This window comes from Triticum urartu, chromosome 7A (assembly GCF_056163025.1).
Source record: "Triticum urartu cultivar PI428250 chromosome 7A, HENAU_Tu73, whole genome shotgun sequence".
In the NCBI taxonomy this organism is placed as follows: Eukaryota; Viridiplantae; Streptophyta; class Magnoliopsida; order Poales; family Poaceae; genus Triticum; species Triticum urartu.
Window position 1 is genome coordinate 634,276,261 of NC_141879.1, and position 18,259 is coordinate 634,294,519.

At 45.1% G+C, this 18,259-nt stretch overlaps 2 protein-coding genes and 1 pseudogene across 2 annotated transcripts; 1 reads left to right on the forward strand and 2 right to left on the reverse strand.

The window, feature by feature from the left end:
- LOC125519163 (polyubiquitin-like) overlaps positions 1-18,259 on the forward strand; it is a 278,280-nt pseudogene that overhangs the window by 87,265 nt on the left and 172,756 nt on the right.
- Positions 3,809-7,005, reverse strand: LOC147960876 (uncharacterized). The gene is made up of 4 exons (XM_087535709.1): positions 6,794-7,005; positions 6,200-6,486; positions 5,235-5,455; positions 3,809-4,375 (listed from the first exon to the last, which is right to left on the reverse strand). Exons 1-4 carry the CDS (start codon positions 7,003-7,005, stop codon positions 3,818-3,820), a joined length of 1,278 nt encoding a protein of 425 aa, XP_087391835.1. The 3' UTR covers positions 3,809-3,817.
- On the reverse strand, positions 10,324-11,957 carry LOC147960877 (uncharacterized). Its single transcript, XM_087535716.1, has 3 exons — positions 11,457-11,957; positions 11,019-11,313; positions 10,324-10,364 (listed from the first exon to the last, which is right to left on the reverse strand). The coding sequence occupies exons 1-3, from the start codon at positions 11,523-11,525 to the stop codon at positions 10,324-10,326; spliced, it is 405 nt and encodes a 134-aa protein (XP_087391842.1). The 5' UTR covers positions 11,526-11,957.

An 18,259-nucleotide genomic window follows, 5' to 3' on the forward strand; every position in this document is an offset into this window, starting at 1 on the left:
CTAAAAAAACAACTAAAGTAGCTACTAAGGGGTAACACTGATGATGCATCACAAGTCATAAATAATCAAAGAACACCCTAATGGTGCACTTGTTGATGCTAGCAGGCAGCAGCAACACAGTCATGCATGCAATGGAAAGGCGATTGTCTGAATTTAGTAACTAGTGTTGTTGCAGTTGATAATCTTTTGGTGGTGTGGCTATCAACCAATGTGGTGCTACAGTAGGCTTTTAGGCTGCTGTGATTTTTCCTGATATAAAATGTAGTGAATATTGTTCTTTTTGCCGCAAAAAATTCCGTTGCTTTGGCATGATGTACCACCAGTTAATCAACCGCAATGCACACCGACGGCTCTTATATATACTCGTTCCAGCCACCTGATCCTGTTGTCTTTTTGCTGCAGTGATGAGCAACCTGGTGAAGCAGCAGGCCAACTCGAAGGTGAGACGGTCCCCATGATAGCGAAGATGATGACAAAGGTGAATGGATCCCGGTGAACACCCCATGATTGACACTGCTTTTGGGAACACGATGTCATCTGGCACAAGTTTCCCCGGCGAAGCAGCTCTGCCTGCTCCGGTGATGACTCTGACGCCTCCCGTCCCGCCCCTCCCGTGGCTGCTTCCTTTTCGGTTCCGGCATAGGTAAGCCGCTGGTTCCTTCCCTTTGCTCTTCCTCATGCTCTATGTGCCAACGACGATCGAGCCATGGTTAATGAAATGAATAAGGTCATATACATATCTTTTTTTATAGTACCTGAAAGCCTGGCTCTTTTTAATGAATAAGTATTGTAACAATAAAAGTTGTCATTGTTTTATGCCCTGAACAAGCCGCGGGTTGAGGGACACCTCTGTCATAGTCATGATTGTTTGTTATTCTGAATTTGAACTCCACCCTCGCACCCAAGATTCTTTTTTTCCAAGTTATTGCTGCTCTGGCTCTGGCATAGTTTCTAGACACTTGCATCGTGCTCTTGTTCATAGTGGACTAGCTTCTAGCTCTGGCCTGGTTGCTACATAGTCTCCAAACTTCCATGGTGCGAACTTGCATGCACCACATGGATTGGAAAATCCCCAGTTTAATCTTCTTTTTATTTATCTCCGGAACAGTACGCAGTTCCGTAGAGAGCAGCCTGCACATTTCTTTCTTCCGGTTAATAATTCGCTCCCTTAGTCAGTGCACTCGGAACCTGCTTAGATCACGTGGCTTTTGGATGAACAAACGAATGTCTCTGTAGCCTAGGTTGCATGGTGTTGTGATTATCTGTTTAGATCACGGCTGTAGTGTACCAACTATCTGGCATCCTGTTTCCTCATTCCCATCTCCGCAATTGTACCCAGACCTGGATTATTCTGCCATCCAGTGTGTGCCTTCTTTTCTACAATTATATGATTTGTCATGCTTTGTGCTTGACAGTGCCCCAAAATCTGGAAGGCCTGTTGTTTGTTGTTGGTGCCATTGAGATCGACCCAAGGCGCCGGTGATAGCCAAGATTTGGAAGCACTACGGGGACACGAGCTGGACATGCAGCTTACTCTTTGTTTGATTGTTTGCTGGATGCTCGCCCAAGTTCCAGATGATGTGATTGCTGCATGTTGATATTTTGGTGTACTGGCAGGATGTTGCTTTCCTTCCGAACTAGCTTGCTTGGTGTGTTCTTTAGTAGGGCGGGTGCATTGGAGTAGCAAGTAGCTAGCTTTTAGAGATGAAAATCCTGGTATGGTATTGATGGCACACAAGTTGTATTTCTGCTCACACATATGTATGTGACATCTCAGTTTTAATACCATATATAATTGTCGCAAATCTCCGGTTACCTAATGCGTCATGCTGCCGAAATTTCTAGCCAAATTTATGGCAACTTGTCAAAAATTTGGCCTTGTTTGTAAGGAAACACAAGCTTTAGGTTGTTCACTGCATGATGTTGAGGTCTTGTTTGTACGGAAACAGAACCTTTAGGGTGTTCTTTTGAGTCTTTTCAACTTCCAACTGATTCAAACAACATGGGCATTTATTTGAAAATTTTCATCATCCCAATCTTGAATTCTTGTTGTTTCATCCCAATCCACTGTACAGAGCTGCAAATGCGTACAGAAAATCACCGCAACAACCATGAAATCATCTTTCCAAAACCCAAACTTGGTGTTATGGTGACCTAAACAATTCATTTTCTGCTGATGGACTCAAACTTTTAGCAGAGTTTCATCTAAGACACCACATCTGTGCCAACACCAGATGCTTCATCTAAGACTAAGAGAAATGCAGGTGGCAATGTTGAAGTAGTGTCCATTGTCGAACACATTACACGCCCAAAAGAAAAGAAAGAGAAAAAAAGAAAAGAAACAAATGCCGATAACGGCGGATCGACAAAAACGACGAAGCCTTGCGACCTTTGTGTCCACTGGAAATCGTCCCCCAAGCTCCGAGACTCCGACGCGCCGGTACCAATCAACACCTCCAAGAAGGGACGCGACGATGACGGCGCTGCTGCCAAGGGTTTCCCCCGGTACGCGGTGAGGGGAGGGGAAGGGTAGCCCCGACGCCCTTCAGGAAGGTCTGGTGGTACCCTCAGGCGCCACCGCGACGGTGTCGGCCAAGCCAATAGGGATTTCTCCCGATACCATCCTCCACCTCTGGCACTCCGAAGCTCGCCACCAAACCAACCACCACCCTTCGCAAACACGGACACGAAGCTTCACACGCTGTCTCACCACGGCACCGCGAAGATGGCCTGCACAACGAAGAAGGGGAGCCGGGACTAGGGCAGCAGCACCGACAGCATACTGGAGGGGCCCACGTCCACCGTCCTCGACAGTAGCCGACCGGACGCCAAAGCAGGAGCCTATCGGGCCCGTGGACCCACAGGCCCGGTCGGGCCCTCAAAGGCACAGATAGCTCCCACCTCCGCGCCGCAGCTGGTATGCCCCCGTAAACAACACGGGCGTGGAAGGGGCGCTGAAAATACACTCTTCAGATGTTTGCATATCTGCCCGGAATAAATAAGCTCAGTCCTCAGTAGCACTAAGGTACGTAGTTTCATGCAAATAAGCAGAGTCCTCGGCGGGCAGATCACCGTAAGCCTGTCCCTCCAATGAGTGAATCTCCCCAAAACCACGCACCGCTTGAAGCACCGGGAGCTTGGCGTCGTGAGATCGTAGCACATCGACAGCCTGCGTCACCAACGGTCGCCGCACCGGATCATGGTGCACGCACCAAAGCCCTGTCAGCAGACGCTCCATCTGCAGCATGTCGAACTCACCGTCGACCCTCTTGTCCGCCGCGTCAAGGATCTGGTTCCGGCGGTACATCTCCCGGACCGCCGCCAGCAGCGCCGCTGAGGCCTGACCCGGCCCCCTCGACGTCGGCCGCCTGCCGCAGGCGATCTCGAGGAGCACGACGCCGAAGCTGTACACGTCGGACTCGGCGCTCGGCCCGTGGCCGTTGATGAACTCCGGGTCAATGTACCCGACGATCACGGTTATTTTCCCAGTTTTGTGAACTATGAATAACAAAGTTTGGTGGTTCTTAAAAAATGAAGTTGCTGGAGTCGTTTTTGGCCCTCCAAATAGTCAAAAGCGACTGAGATGCTCTTACTGAGCACGAACAACACTATGTACAGATACCAGAACCAGTGTACCCCAAATGGCTAGAATTGTCAGGTAATAGTACTGAAACATGTTAACCAGAAACATGTAAAGATACCCTAAACAGTTCAAGAGTGTCCACGTACGATTCACTCTAGACTGTTGACCGGGTCTTGGCCCATTCCTCAGACACAACTTTTCGACAAACTTTATTCAAGCCCTGCAATAAGCCTACTAGACGGTAAGCAAAGTCGACCAAGTCACCTTCACTGAGATCAACCCAAAACCAGTCTTTATCTCTCGAGTATCAAGTCCATGCGTGTCTGCCTTGAAGGAACAACATCGTTCCACTGAACTAGATGGCCCCGAGGCCACCTTGAACTTCAAAACCAGAGTGGAACCATCCACTACAGCAACCACAGACCTCTTTAAATGACGTGACTCGCCAACTGTACCATTGAAGAGCCGAATTCCTTCGTTATAACCACCGATAAAACAGCGCAAGCGCAGATGAAAACTGCTCTGCACTTCTGACACGGCAACTTCAATATTCGCCATGACTGCGTCATCAACACGTGCTATGGTTAAGTCAACCGCACCACAGTCGCCTTGGATGCGTTTTTTCAATGCACAATTCCATGGGCCCAGGTCGGCTATGTCTGTTACACCATCAATCAGCTGGTAATCATCCCTTTCTTCCTCACCTACCTTGATCCTCATGTCATATTCCACTAGAATAGTGGAAATCAAATCTATCCCTCGCTTAGGGCCAGCCATGTCGATGAGAGAACCCTACAAATTTGTTACTGTTTAGTAGCTCTTCATATGGAAGTGAGAAATAACTAAAGCTTTATACTACGTTTGTTTCTAAATGTAAGACGTTTTGGCAATTCAAATTGAACTACCAAAACACATCTTACATTTAGGAACAGAGGGTGTACTTCTCTAAGCTGTTTTACTTGCAACATTAATTTTGTGATACTTTACAATTGCTGACCAACATCTTTGCCACATATCAAACTGACTGGTTACATAGTGTACACCAGTGTTTGGGAGGGGAAATTGGCCCTCAGTATTTATTTGACATTGTTCAGATCCCAATTGTTACATAAGCATGTCGAAATGAGAAGAGAAAACAAAATGACTTAATAGTGATGCAATGATTCATGCTGGTGTGTTAAGTAGCAACTAAGAGCCCGAACTATTCTGTTTGATTTTGTTTGGAATACATGATATACTCACTTAGTTCCATAATTTATAAGTTTCTCATAGTAAATCACCTTTCCACAATATAAACTTGGTGTAATGGTGGCCTAAACAATCCAAACTACCATTCTGCTAGGTCTGTACAGATAAATCACAAGACTTGAGAGTGCTCGCTGTTCCATACATACACTAGGTTTGGCCTTACAATGTGAAATGAATAGATTTGTCATAAGTCAGGTATTTGACCCCCCCCCCCATTCCATACTGTATAAATCATTTCCTCATATGGTTTCGCCCACACTGCAACATCCACCTAATGTGAGAACTTCCCCAGTGGGTACTTTATACCATATGGAATGCTGGACAAATACATTGTTTTATACTTGAGGGGGTTATTAAGTAGACTTATTGCTTGAAATAATCGTAGGTAAGTATGGATTTGCACCTGCTTCACAAGGATGGGATCATCCCTGCTTATATTGACAACATAATTACGCAATGTATCCAGATAATCCCGCACTGCTATGTATCCATACAACTCTACTGGGCCAAGATCCACAGTAAGTTCAGCCAACTTTAATGAGAAAATTTGTAACACGCGATTAGGTCGATGCCGAATGCATTCTCCATTGCGGATGTCGCAATCTGTGGGATCTGGTAGCCGAGCTTCATAAAAAAAGTAAAGAAATAAATTAAATTGTAATGGAAAACAATACAGGAAAAAAATAGTCGTCATACAAAAAGTAAGCGTGTCACTAGAGGATTCCATGGCCCTATTGGAAGTTTCCTTTTCATCCAAATGAAAATTATTAATGTTCTTTTTACTATGAATTTCACTCCATCAAAGGTTTCTGTTTTAGGAAACCCAAAGAAAAAGCGGGTAACATTTCATCATGTCAGCAAGTAAAGGTCCATTTCACCCTCCCAGATTATTTCATAACCCCCTAAACTTATTTATTTGTTATGTCTACCCCAAGAATTACTAAAACAAGTCAATTCAGCCCTTCATGAAAATATCCTATTGTTTCACTTTCTAGAAGTCTTATTGTAAGTTAGTTTTTTTTATTTTGATGGTAGATAACATCACAGTCTATATAATAAAAAATCATAATTTTCCATCGTGCATACTTGGGAGCAACTAAACCTACTTCAACGCTCATGGTACAAAAATATGTGCTAAAAATGCAATTTATGAACATATTTCTGTACGGTACATGGTGACAACAAAAAGGGCAAAACCTAACAAATGCAACTCCTGAATGCCAATGCATCTACATTTAACTTGTAAAATTAAGGAAAGTAAAGAAAAATAGCCAGATGATTTCAACAGAGAACACATGAGTTGACACTATAGCTTGAAAAAGGTGCTTGTAACAAATTGAAATAGGTAAAGAGAGATTATTTACTTACTCTCACTACGGTCATCAACATTATAATCCCTTTTCCACGAATGAGTGTTCCTGTATAAAGAACCATCACGGTGTGTGCTTTCTGGAATAATTCCCAGGTCAAGTACATCATTATCTTCGGAATCGCTTGCTACCAATGCCCTCTTTCTATCCTTGGTTGCGCTCCTTCCATTTTCATCACAACCAGAGATGTCCACAATATTTGAAGATGCATCATGTTTGCTGGCTATAGCATTCATATCTTGCAAGGTTGTCCCACTAGTCATGCTCCGAGATCCAGGAGGAAATCTATCTATCACCAAAGAGAATAAAGAGCAAATAATCTGAGCACCCAACAAAAAAATTCAATTCTTTTTCGGTTCCCCTTTTATTTCGTGGGATTAACTAGTATAAGACCCCACACCTCCTGCCTTATATTATTTACAGAAAACAACACACGCAGGATGATTAAAAGGGATTTTTCTCGAATATACGCGCAGATAATTAATTCAAAGGGGTAAAAACCCACAGTTGGTCAGAATCCAGATCCAAAACTATAGCAAGAAAAGAAACTAAAGGCGCAAAATTTGGCATCAGATGATGAGAACGTACATACCGGGAAACACGACGGACGGGTGGATCTGGAACCATCATGAGAGGGAAAGCTCGGCGTGCAAACGGAAGCGGTGGTGGCGACCAGTAAGGCGGGGCGGAGGCCATGAAAGAGAGGAGAGGTCGCGAGGTAGAGGAGAGGCGGCGCGGTGGGTCATGAGAGATGGCGACGCCAGGCCGCCAGAGGAGACGAGAAATCTGACGGGGGATTGGCATCTGAGCGCGCGGCGGCGGGAACTGTCCTTGGAAGGACCTGACGCGGATGCACGCCTTCTGCCTAGATGAGCTCAAAGTTCGTCATGAAGAACTTGTCCACTCCCAATTCCCAACTTCATCGGTGAGGGCGGCTTCCACCGGCCCCGTCTACAAGGCGTACGTCCACAACAGCCCACACGCAGGTCTCGGCATGCATGCAGAAGGTCGTCGTTACCTCGACCTCGACGACAACGATGGCGCCCGGGAGAAGCGCGAGGGGCCGCCAAATGTCCTCCGTTCTTGTGGTGTGATCAACTGCAAAAGTCGGAACGAGATCCTCTGACCTAGATCGATCTACTGCCGAGGGACGTAGTACACGAACACAAGCGGCCCATGCGGCCCAACAGGACGGCACCCATTCGAGTGTGGTGTATTGACCGACTTGCGTGCATGGATAAATTTTGGAATGAATAACATGGCATTGCCATTCTTACTGACTTGGATTCTTCCCAATGCGTTATGCTGCCGAAATTTTTAGCCAAGTCCGTGACGTCGCGCCTCTGCCTGCTAGTCTATATATAGTCTATCTACATGAACCCATCGACTCTCACACTCATGACACGATCCCGTCGAACCGAAGCAACCCAGAAGAGAACGAAGCACAAGCCTTTTGGCCGCCCAGTGAAGCTTCGACGACCCAAGTCGCAACTCGCTCGGGACGATGCAGATCTTCATGAAGACCCTGACGGGCAAGACCATCACGCTGGAGGTGGAGAGCAGTGACACCGCGGACAACGTCAATGCCAAGATCCAGGACAAGGAAGGGATCCCACCAGACCAGCAGCGACTCATCTTCGCCGGGAAGCAGCTGGACGACGGTCACACGCTGGCCGACTACAACGTGTAGAAGGAGTCGACGACGATGCACCTTTTGCTCTGCCTCCACGACGGCACCATCATCAAGGTCAAGACGCTCACCGGCAAGGAGATCGACATCGAGCCCGCGGACACGGTCAACGGGGATCAAGGAGCACGTCGAGGAGAAGGAGGGCATACCGCCTGTCCAGCAAAGGCTCATCTTCGTCGGCAAGCCGATGGTCGACGATAAGACGTCACAAGACTACAAGGTCAAGGGCGGCGACGTGCTCCACCTCGCGCTCGCGCTCAGGAGCGGCGCCTGCTAGAGTCCGTGTAAGCTTTTCCATGAGGGTGTAGCTTTGGTTCAATTTGTTACGTATGGTTTTTTTTTTTGGGGGGGGATATGATTTTGCACGGAACTTTATGAACAATAATGTTTTACCTTTTTAAAGCCATAATTTATGAGGTTACATGTACTCTTTTTCCATCGGTTCATACTCACTCCGTCTAAAAATAAATGTTCTGATTTAGTACAAAATTGTATTAAATAAATGTCACTTATTTTAGAACAGAGGGAGTATGTTACTACCAGCGATCCACTAAAGCAAAGATATGATATTTTGATTTGAGCCAAACATAGCCTCGCTGTTTGCATAACCTTACTTGCACTACCCTATAAAAGATATGAAATTTTTATCACTAAGGCATGGCGGAGACCATCTGATCAGATCAGATGGACGAGAACTACGCGGGAATGCTGGCAGGCCTTTAGTATAGACCAATTTCGAGTTCAGGCTACGGCCCAGGTTGACTTAGGCCGCTCACCTAAAAAAGTTGAATTAGGCCGCAGAAAAATGATTTTGTCCCTTGGATGATTTATCTGCTGGGCCAGAAAGTTAATATGCCACCAATAGGTTTTGGGCCAAGTTACGAAAATGTTTTTCAGTGTATTTTCTACTATATTAAGAAAATGAAAATTATTTATGCACTGTTCAAATAAGAAATATGAGCCCAAAATTATGTTGAAAATTACTTTAGGGATGAGAGTGTTTTATAATGTTTTCCTGTGGGTAACTGACCTAATTATGTTATCAATCATTTTCTTTATTCTCAGTGATTTCTAAGTTGTTTGAGTTTTTTTATTATGTTTATGTACTGAAAATAAATTTAGTTGTGTGATGTTATGTTAAAATCATGTTTGAATTTTTTGAATATAATTGAACCAACGGGAAATTGTATTTAAAAAATTCATGTAGTGTTAATGTTGAATGTCATTTCATGGCATTTTTTAATGATGACCGCCTTTTACAATCATTTTAATTTCTAAATTCATCTTGTAAAATGGTATATTTTTCACCACTATGACTCACTAAATTTTCCAAAACATATTATTTGGAACATTTAGTTAGTGTGGTGTTTATGTTGATGCCATCCTTGTGGTAATTTTTTTTAATGATGCGATCATTACCAACGAGAACATGCCACCGCTTCTAGTAAGTACACTATCCTTCAACTGTCCAAAATTTCAACCAAATTGTAGTCAATTTATTGAAAATGGAACACAAAATATGACGACGAAATCCACGTGGTTTTTGCAACCCTGTGCCCTTTCTGTGTTTGATCCAAATTCAAACATGTGAGAAAAACAAGAAGCAAGCAAAAAATGATCCGCAAGTTCTTAGCAAAAGTTATTATACAACTATTGCAGCAAATAAAATATTCTTATTTTTTTAACAAAAAGTCAGCTGATGTAGTACAAAGCATGTGAACAATGTAATCTGCAGAAACTAGCATTCTTATAGTGTTATGGATAAAACCTTAATTTTGTTCACATGTTATTCAGAAGATTTACAACATGCTAAACCAAATAACAGTGCAAGGAACACCAGGCGCGCACCAAAATGCAACAAGTCGCCTGCATTTTCAATTTTTGCTTTCAGTTGAGTAAATATAGGTGCATTAGCATCACCATGTTCAGAATTATAGGTGCTAGTGAAAATGATTGAAATTTATAGGCAGAGCGTCCGGGCGCCTCAGCATCGCCATGTTCATAATTCAATCTTTGTCAAAACACATATCATTTTCTGCTGTTGGACTGAAACTTTCAGCAGAATAACGAAACTCAAGTGCTCAAGTCACTGCAAGAACCACCACATTTGTGTCAACACCAGATGCTTCATCTAAGAGAAATGCAGGTAGCAATGGTTAAATAGTGCCCATTGTCAACACACTACAGACTAATGTCTCCATACCACTGATCAAACAGTTTCTGAATATTAGCACCGTGATGCCAACGCAAATAGGTTTCTTATATACTGCCTGAAGAACAAACCAAAGTTTAGCTAGCAGAAACACATTAAATGTTGGGTTTTCCTGAACCCATATCTCAACGGATGGAACTGGGTTCTAATGTCATCGTATCCGAGGTGGCGACGCTTTTGAAGGCGACTTCTAGCTAGGGGCCCTGTCTCTGGCATCTCTCTACTCTGCATCGACATCCGCATACCGCAGCGCCGCGTGGGCTAAATTAGCAGAAAAATAGTTAAGCAGTTAAGCATGAGGTTTCAAAGGTACTGCGACAAGTTTAAATAAGAAGATCAAAAGGAAAGCTGAAGTACGAAACCTCAAAACAATGTAATGTGTTGTGGAACAGAACCTGAATTTTGCCCAGGCGTTACGGTTACAGTAGGCTAAAAACAGAAATGATCTTCTCTATGAAGCTGAACTAGGCAGACCGAACTGATTTGGGTTTTCAACTTCAGAAAGTTTTCCACTAGCGGCCTATGGTATTAAATTGGAGAACTGAATCATCTGAATCAAAGCACAATAGTTGCCATATCAAGGTTCAGTGTGGCATCAGACAACCTTCAGTTGACTTATGAAATGATTTTCACCCCAACAAACAACTGGCTTCAGACAACCTTCAGACAAGCATAATGTGGTGCCTGTTGAGCACCTATTGACTTGATTCAGCAACTTTTACTGATGTCTAGTACAATCCTACAGCAGTAGATTCCTAACTGAAACAACAGCAAAGGTTTTTCAGACTGTTTTCCAAGCACGGGCAGATGAGCGCTCAACTTAAATGAAACCCCCAAAAAAACATCCGGACAAGATCAAGACTAGTGCAAATAAGAGTTTCTTGCCAAAGGAGAAGAGCGGGAAGGGGCTCTCACTGGGCGTCTCGGTGATGGCGATGGCGACGTGGAGGCTCTGGCGGCTGTTGGGCAGGTCGACGACGAGCGGGAAAAGCCGGGCATCACATGTGGGGAGGCACATGACGATGTCGTCGGCGCCCAAGTTTGCAAGGAGGCCCACGCCCAGGCCCAGCCGCCCGGCCAGCTCCTCCCTCAGGCGGAACACGGATCTCCCCCTGAACACGATCGTGCCGCTGGCGAGGAGGTCCCCGTGGTAGCTCCTCCACGCGTACGTGATCACCCGCGACGGCACCATGGCGGCGGGGAAGGGAAGCTGCAATACGAATTTGAGATCAGGAAGCCAAAGAAGACGCAAATTCGGCAAGAACAGAGCCAAGAATTTGCGATCTCTGCGGCTGAAATTAAGTCAAGGAGAATCAATCAAGAAGCGGGCATGGTGATGGCGGGCTCACTCACCCCAGTCGGAGGTGGAAGGGGAGGCATGGCCTCCCTGGCGGGGACGTGCTCCATGGCCCAGTGCATCATCGTGCTAACTCGGTGGATGTCGCTGATGTAGTCGACGCTGGCGCCGTCGTTCCAGGGGAGGTACCTCCCGTTGGCGTGGAGGAAGCGGCCGTTGAAGTGCTGGAGCAGGACCTCGTCCCCAGAGTCCGACAGGACGGCCAGCCAAACGAGCGCGGTCTCATCCGTGTGGTTCTAGTTCCGCTGCTCGACGCGGAGCCCGCGGTGGCCGAGCGGCGCTGGCGCGGTCGTCGAGGCGAGGTAGCGGCCGTAGGCGGCGCTGTGGAGGTGCAGGTAATGCGCGTCGTCACCCTCGACCAGATGGGCCCAGGCCACGTTCATCGAATCCCGGCGGTGGTGGAGGGAGACGCCGTGGCCGTCCTCGTCGGCGTGCAGGTACGCGTCGCGCACGGGGTTGCGCAGCCGCATGTGGTGGCCGTGATGGAACTGATCCATCTGTCGCAGGCCGGTGCCGCTGGGGAGCGGAGGCGCGCGGTGGAGAGGGAAACCGAGCGGGGAAGGAGGGGCGGGGATGGTGATGGTGGGTTCTTGGCTTCTTGGAGCTCCGGCGACGGGGAGAAGATGAGAAGCGAAAGCTGTTGGTCGAGACTGTTACGTTCGGGCGCCAAGGCCAAGTATTTCAAGAAGCCGTCAGCCGGTGGGTTTGCGGGCTTTTGGGCCTAGGAATTCCATCCAGTGGCCCGCATGCCAAGATCAACTTCCAACAAGGCCACGCGGCTCTGTCTCGAACACCCCTAATAAAACAAAAAAGGCTCTGTCTCGAACAGAAAAAACCCTGTGTTTTTTCTACAGATGAATTTTTTTTTAAAAATTCATGAAGTTCAAAAAGATCACGAACTCTAAGAAAAAAAGTTCATGAATTTTAGAAAAGTTCACCAATTTCGCCTCCAGGCTTCGGCCTGGTTTGACTCTATATCTATGGTAGTAGAAAATGGTTTTCCTTTTGGGTGAATTTATTTGTTGGGCCAGTTAAGTTAATATATAACACTGATAGGTTTTGGGCTGAGTTATGAAAATGTTTTTAGTGTATTTTATGTTATATTATGAAAATGTAAATTATTTATGCACTATTCAAATGAGAAATATGAGCCCAAATTTATGTTGAAAGTTACTTTAATGATGAGAGAATTTTGTAATGTTTTTCCGTGGGTTATAATGGGCCTAATTATGGTATCAGTCATTTTATTTATCTTTAGTGCTTTCTAAATTGTTTCAGTTTTTTCTGTGTTTATGCATTGAAAATAAATCTAGTTGTCTGATAGTATTATGCTAAAATCATGTTTGATTTTTTTGAGTACGGTCGAACCAATTGGAAAATGTATTAAAAATTCAAGTGGCATTAATGTTAAATGTCATTTCATGGCAATTTTTTTAATGATGATCACCTTTTAGCATCATTTTAATGTCAAAATTCATCTTGTAAAATGATATATATTCACCATTATTACTCACTCTCTAAATTTTCCAAAAAAATATTATTTGGAAAATTTAGTTTAGTGTGGTGTTTATGTTGATGCCATCCTTGTGGTATTTTTTTAATGATGTGATCATTATCAACGAGCACATGTCACCTTAAGGAAATGTTGATTTTCGTTTGGTTTGGTTTTCCACACCGCAGTAGGGATGGCAATGGGTACCCATTACCCGGGTATCCTGCGGGTAAAAACCCTATTAGGGTGAGGGTATGGGACATAAATTTACCCATGGGTACTTAAATGGGAAAATATGATACACATCGGGTAGAGAGGGTACGGGTATGGGATCATATAACCAATGCCCGTGTACCCATGTACCCATTTAAAATGTTGACAAGTGTTTTTTTAATATCCTAACATATTAAGTTTCCCCCCTAAACGTGCTAGGTAAAAACCTCTAATGTGCAGTCAAATTATCTCTATATTTTCATGATTTTCTGAACTTAAATTGTATGACCATGTGTTGTTATTTATGATTATGTGTTGTTTAACATTTTTATGTGGTTCTTTATAGGCAAGTATTTTTTTGTTTATGAGAATGTGTTGTTGTACATTGTTGTCTAAAATGTATTGCTATTAATAATTTATGATATATGTTGATTTCTATAACTATTTTCTGTTAAATTTGATGTGTTGTAAATGTGGGTATTTTTACCCACAGGTACCCATATACCCTGTCAGGTGATGTGTATGGGAAAAAGTTTTACCCTTGACAGGTATGGGTATGGGTGATAGGTAAGTTTAGGGTGAACGAGTAAGGTTATGGGGTGGCTCCACCCGTACCCATACCTTGCGGGTGCCATCCCCTATGCACCATGCGGCACAATATGTTTGGCCGACATGCCTAAGGGGCAAAATTAATGTTTTCTGATGGTGCATTTTATCTTATTGAATGTACTGTAGAACTAGAATGGCGTTGACAAAATTATGGTCGATTCTCTAAACTAGCTTGCTCCAGAATAAGTATAATAGAGCGTGACTCGCTTCTATTACTGAATACTCCCTCCGTCCTAAAATAAGTGTCTCAACTTGATTATAACTTTGTACTAAGGTTAGTATAAAGTTTAGACACTTATTTTGGGATGGAGGGAGTATAAACTAGCTACAGTTGGTAAGTTCTTTGTCGAGTGATTACAGATAAGTTTACAAGGCGAATATTCTTTTCCCTGGTTAAAATGTCATCACAAAGGGAGCTGACATCGACACAAGAAGCCGGTCCATAGAAGTTACAGTCTTGAATGTAAGCATTCCAATACTGAACAAACACTTGTTCCAAAAACGGCGTGGCAAGGCGCGCAACCGCTTCTAGTAAGTACACTATCTTTCAACTGTCCAAATTCAACCAAACTGTAGCCAATCTGTTGAAAATGGAACACAAAATTTGACGACGAAATCCACGCGACTTTTACAACCCCTGCGACCTTTCTGGGTTCCATCCAAACTCAAACATGTGAGAGAAAAACAAGAAGCAAGCAAAAGATGCTCCGCAATTGCTTACCGGAAGTTGTTATACAACTATTGCAGCAGATAAAGAATTTCTTAATTTTATTAAACAAAAATCAGCTGATGTACAAAGCATGCAAACAATGTAATCTGCAGAAACTAGCATTCTTATAGTGCTATGGGATAAAACCTAAATTTCGTTCACATGTTATTCAGAAGATTTACAACATGCTAAACCAAATATACAATGCAAGGAACACCAGGTGCGCAGCAAAAGGCAGCAAGCGCCGGCATTTTCAATTTTTGCTTTCAGTTGAGTAAATATAGGTGCATTAGCATATGACTGAAACTTGAGGCAGAGTGTCCGGGCGCATCAGCATCGCCATCTTCAGAATTCGATCTTTGACAAAACACAAAATTCATTTTCTGCTGATGGACTGAAACTTTCAGCAGCATAACGGAACTCAAGTGCTCAAGTAACTGCAAGAACCACCACATTTGTGTCTCTGTCAACACCACATGCTTCATCTAAGAGAAATGCAGGTAGCAACGTTAAACTAGTGGCCATTGTCAACACATTACAGACTAATGTCGCCGCATCATTGTTCAAACAGTTTCTGAATATTAGAACCGTGATGCCAACGCAAATATGTTTCTTATATACTGTCTGTCTGGAGAACAAACCAAAGTTTAGCTAGCAGAAACACAACAAATGCTGGGTTTTCCTGAACCCATATCTCAACGGAAGGAACTGGGTTCTAATGTCATCGTATCCGAGGCGGCGACGCTTTTGAAGGCGACTTCTAGCTAGGGGTCCTGGCTCTGGTATCTCTCTACTCTGCATCGACATCCGTGAACCGCAGCGCCGCGTGGGCTGAATTAGCAGAAAAATAGTTAAGCAGTTAGGCATGAAGTGTCACAGGTACTGCGACAAGTTTAAATAAGAAGATAAAAAAAGAAAAGCTGATGTACAAAACCTCAAAACAAGCTGATGTCACAGGTACTCGAAACAGATACAGTGGGCTAAAAACAGAAATCATTATCTTCTTTGTGAAGCTGAAGTAGGCAGACCGAACTGATTTGGGTTTTCAAGTTCAGAAGTTTTCCACTAACGGCATATATGGTATTAAATTGAAGAACTGAATCATCTGAATTAAAGCACAATAGTTTTCCATATCAAGGTTCAGTGTGGATTTTTAAATTATGAAATGATTTTCACCCCAACAAACAACCTTCTTTCTAGTATAATGTCGTGCCTGTTGGGCACCTACTGGTTTGATTCAGCAACTTTTACTGATGTCTATAATCCTTCCTACATCAGTTCAGATTCCTAACTGAAACAGATTACCAGCAAAAGTTTTTTCAGACTCTGTTTTCCAAGCACTCAGGTGAAATTAAAATCCGGACAAGATCAAGATTGCTATGGGAAATAAAAGTTTCTTGTCAAATTAAAGGAGAAGAGCGGGAAGGGGCTCTCACCAAGCGTGTCGGTGATGACGATGGCGATGTGGAGGCACCGGCGGCTGTTGGGCAGGTCGACGAGGAGCGGGAAAAGCCGGCCGTCACATGTGGGGAGGCACATGACGATGTCGTCGACGCCCAAGTTTGCGAGGGCAAGGGACATTGACAATGTACGTAGGTGGATGGATGGAGGTTGTTCCGCGCGCGAGCCGGCGACTTGATCACCTCACCGTGCGTGCGTTGACCGAGCGGAACGCATCAGAGCAGCTTGGATCGTTTGCACGACAGTTCCGTTGTTGCCTTGCCTCCAACCAAAACAAAACTGATGGATGAATTTGCCTCTCCGTTTCCATCTCCATCTCCACGCGCGCATCCGCGGTTAATGTTTTCCTTTTCTTTTCTTTTCTTTTCTTTTCCATCCCCATCTCCATCTCCATTCCCCTTTTTTTTGCATGGAACGAACGAATTCCCTGATGGGCGGGACCCACTTACGACGACTCCTTGTTCTCTCTCTCTTTCCCTCCACACGCCCTGTGCGTACGTACGTGCGTCGTCTTCGTCCAGCTTCGCCCGCGGTTTGAGCCAAGGAAAGGAACCCTCCGCCGGCGTCGGCGCGGCTCCGACGATCTCTCCGCGTGCGTGCCCATGCATGCATGCTCCGGCTCGCGACTCATCCGGCCGCCCCACCATGACGAAGCAAGCACTCTCCATAAATAAAATAAAGGTCTCCTCTTTCTCCTTCGGCCGCCGCCGTCGACGAGCTCCACCTCCTACTCATGCTCTCCAGTCCGCCGACGAGCTCAGCTAGCGAGCTACCTCAAATTGAAAAGCTCAGTCTTTTTATTCTTCTTCTTTGCGCAAGACAACAATGGAGAGAGACAAATTAAGCTGACCGGAACACCGGAGGGAGCAGCCTTCTTTTCTTCCCCTATTCCGACTCCGGCGATCCTTAATTCGGCCGCCACACCCATCCACGAGCTCCATCAAATTTGAAAGCCGAGTATTTTCTTCTTCTTTGAACGATCGAGACAACAAGACCGAGAGACGCCGACTCCGGCCAACCTTTGCCGCCGGCCCTAGCTACTTGGCTCGCTCGCTCGCTATTACACTAGCCAGGATCTCAAAGCCTGCTAGCTAGGATCCATCCATCACGCCGGCCGAAACCACGCTGTGAGCTACGCCCGCGTCGATCGATTCAATCGCCAAGGTCGAGTCTCGTCGTGGCTGGTCGCTCCATCTCCTCTTATTGATTGAATTGGATTGGATCATCGGATCCAAATCCAAAGAAAAAACACAACACTAGCTAGCTAGGCCTAGCATCAGTCAATCAATCAACCAATCAAGCACTCAGTCGATGCATGCATGCTACGTACTATGTAGTACGTACGTACATTTCACGAATCACTTCCTGCTTTGCTTTACCCACCGATCTCATCAAAAATTGATTCATCGTACACAAAACAAACAAACAAACTTCTATAGCTTGCTCCATGCGCGCGTGACTAATTAGCCACACACGCGCATCTACCTACGTCCGAATAGCTAAGGTTGGTACTTGACTTGCTGCTGGAGTCAACAGTGCCGGTAATTAGTATTCCCTCCGTAAACTAATATAAGAGTGTTTAGATCACTATTTTAATGATCTAAATGCTCTTATATTAATTTACAGAGGAAGTAATTCATAATTGAACAATGACGTCAAAGATCCTAATTTTGTAATTGCTTGTGGAAACTCCTGCTCATGGTGGCTATGATTTTTTCTGCCGGTGGCAAGGAAGGAGGGCTAGAAACCACAAAATCCATACATCCCCACATGCCACAGGATTTTGTCCAAAAAAGAGCGAAGCAATACTTACCAGAACCTGATGACAACTCTACAGGAGTACTCCTTCTCAATCGCCGCCGCCGCCGCATCGGTGCCGATGGTGGTCTTGCCGCGATTCGAGATTGGAGTCTGGCGTGGGCGTAAAACGAGGGGGAAACGAGATGGGCGTCGTGCGCTAATATGCCAATGACGGTATTGCCTCTAGTGCTATGGGCCAGGCTTATTATCTCGGCCTGTCTACGTTCATCGCACGGAAAGAAAAGAGGAACGACAATGGGCTCGTGTGGCTGCCTGCTGACTGAAAGTTTTGATTTGTGCGATCTGTGCCATGGCCTACCAGCGAACCTAGGAGGGGGCCCCTAGTTTTGGGGGGCCCGGGGCGCCCCCCCCCCCCCCCCCCCCCCCCCCGCCCCTCCCCAGGGCCGGCCCTGCCTACATGCACCATCTAATACACCATCCTAACTGGAGTACACATGGCTACTCCCTCCCTATCAAAATATAGGACGTTAAAAAAGGTCTTATATTTTTATAAA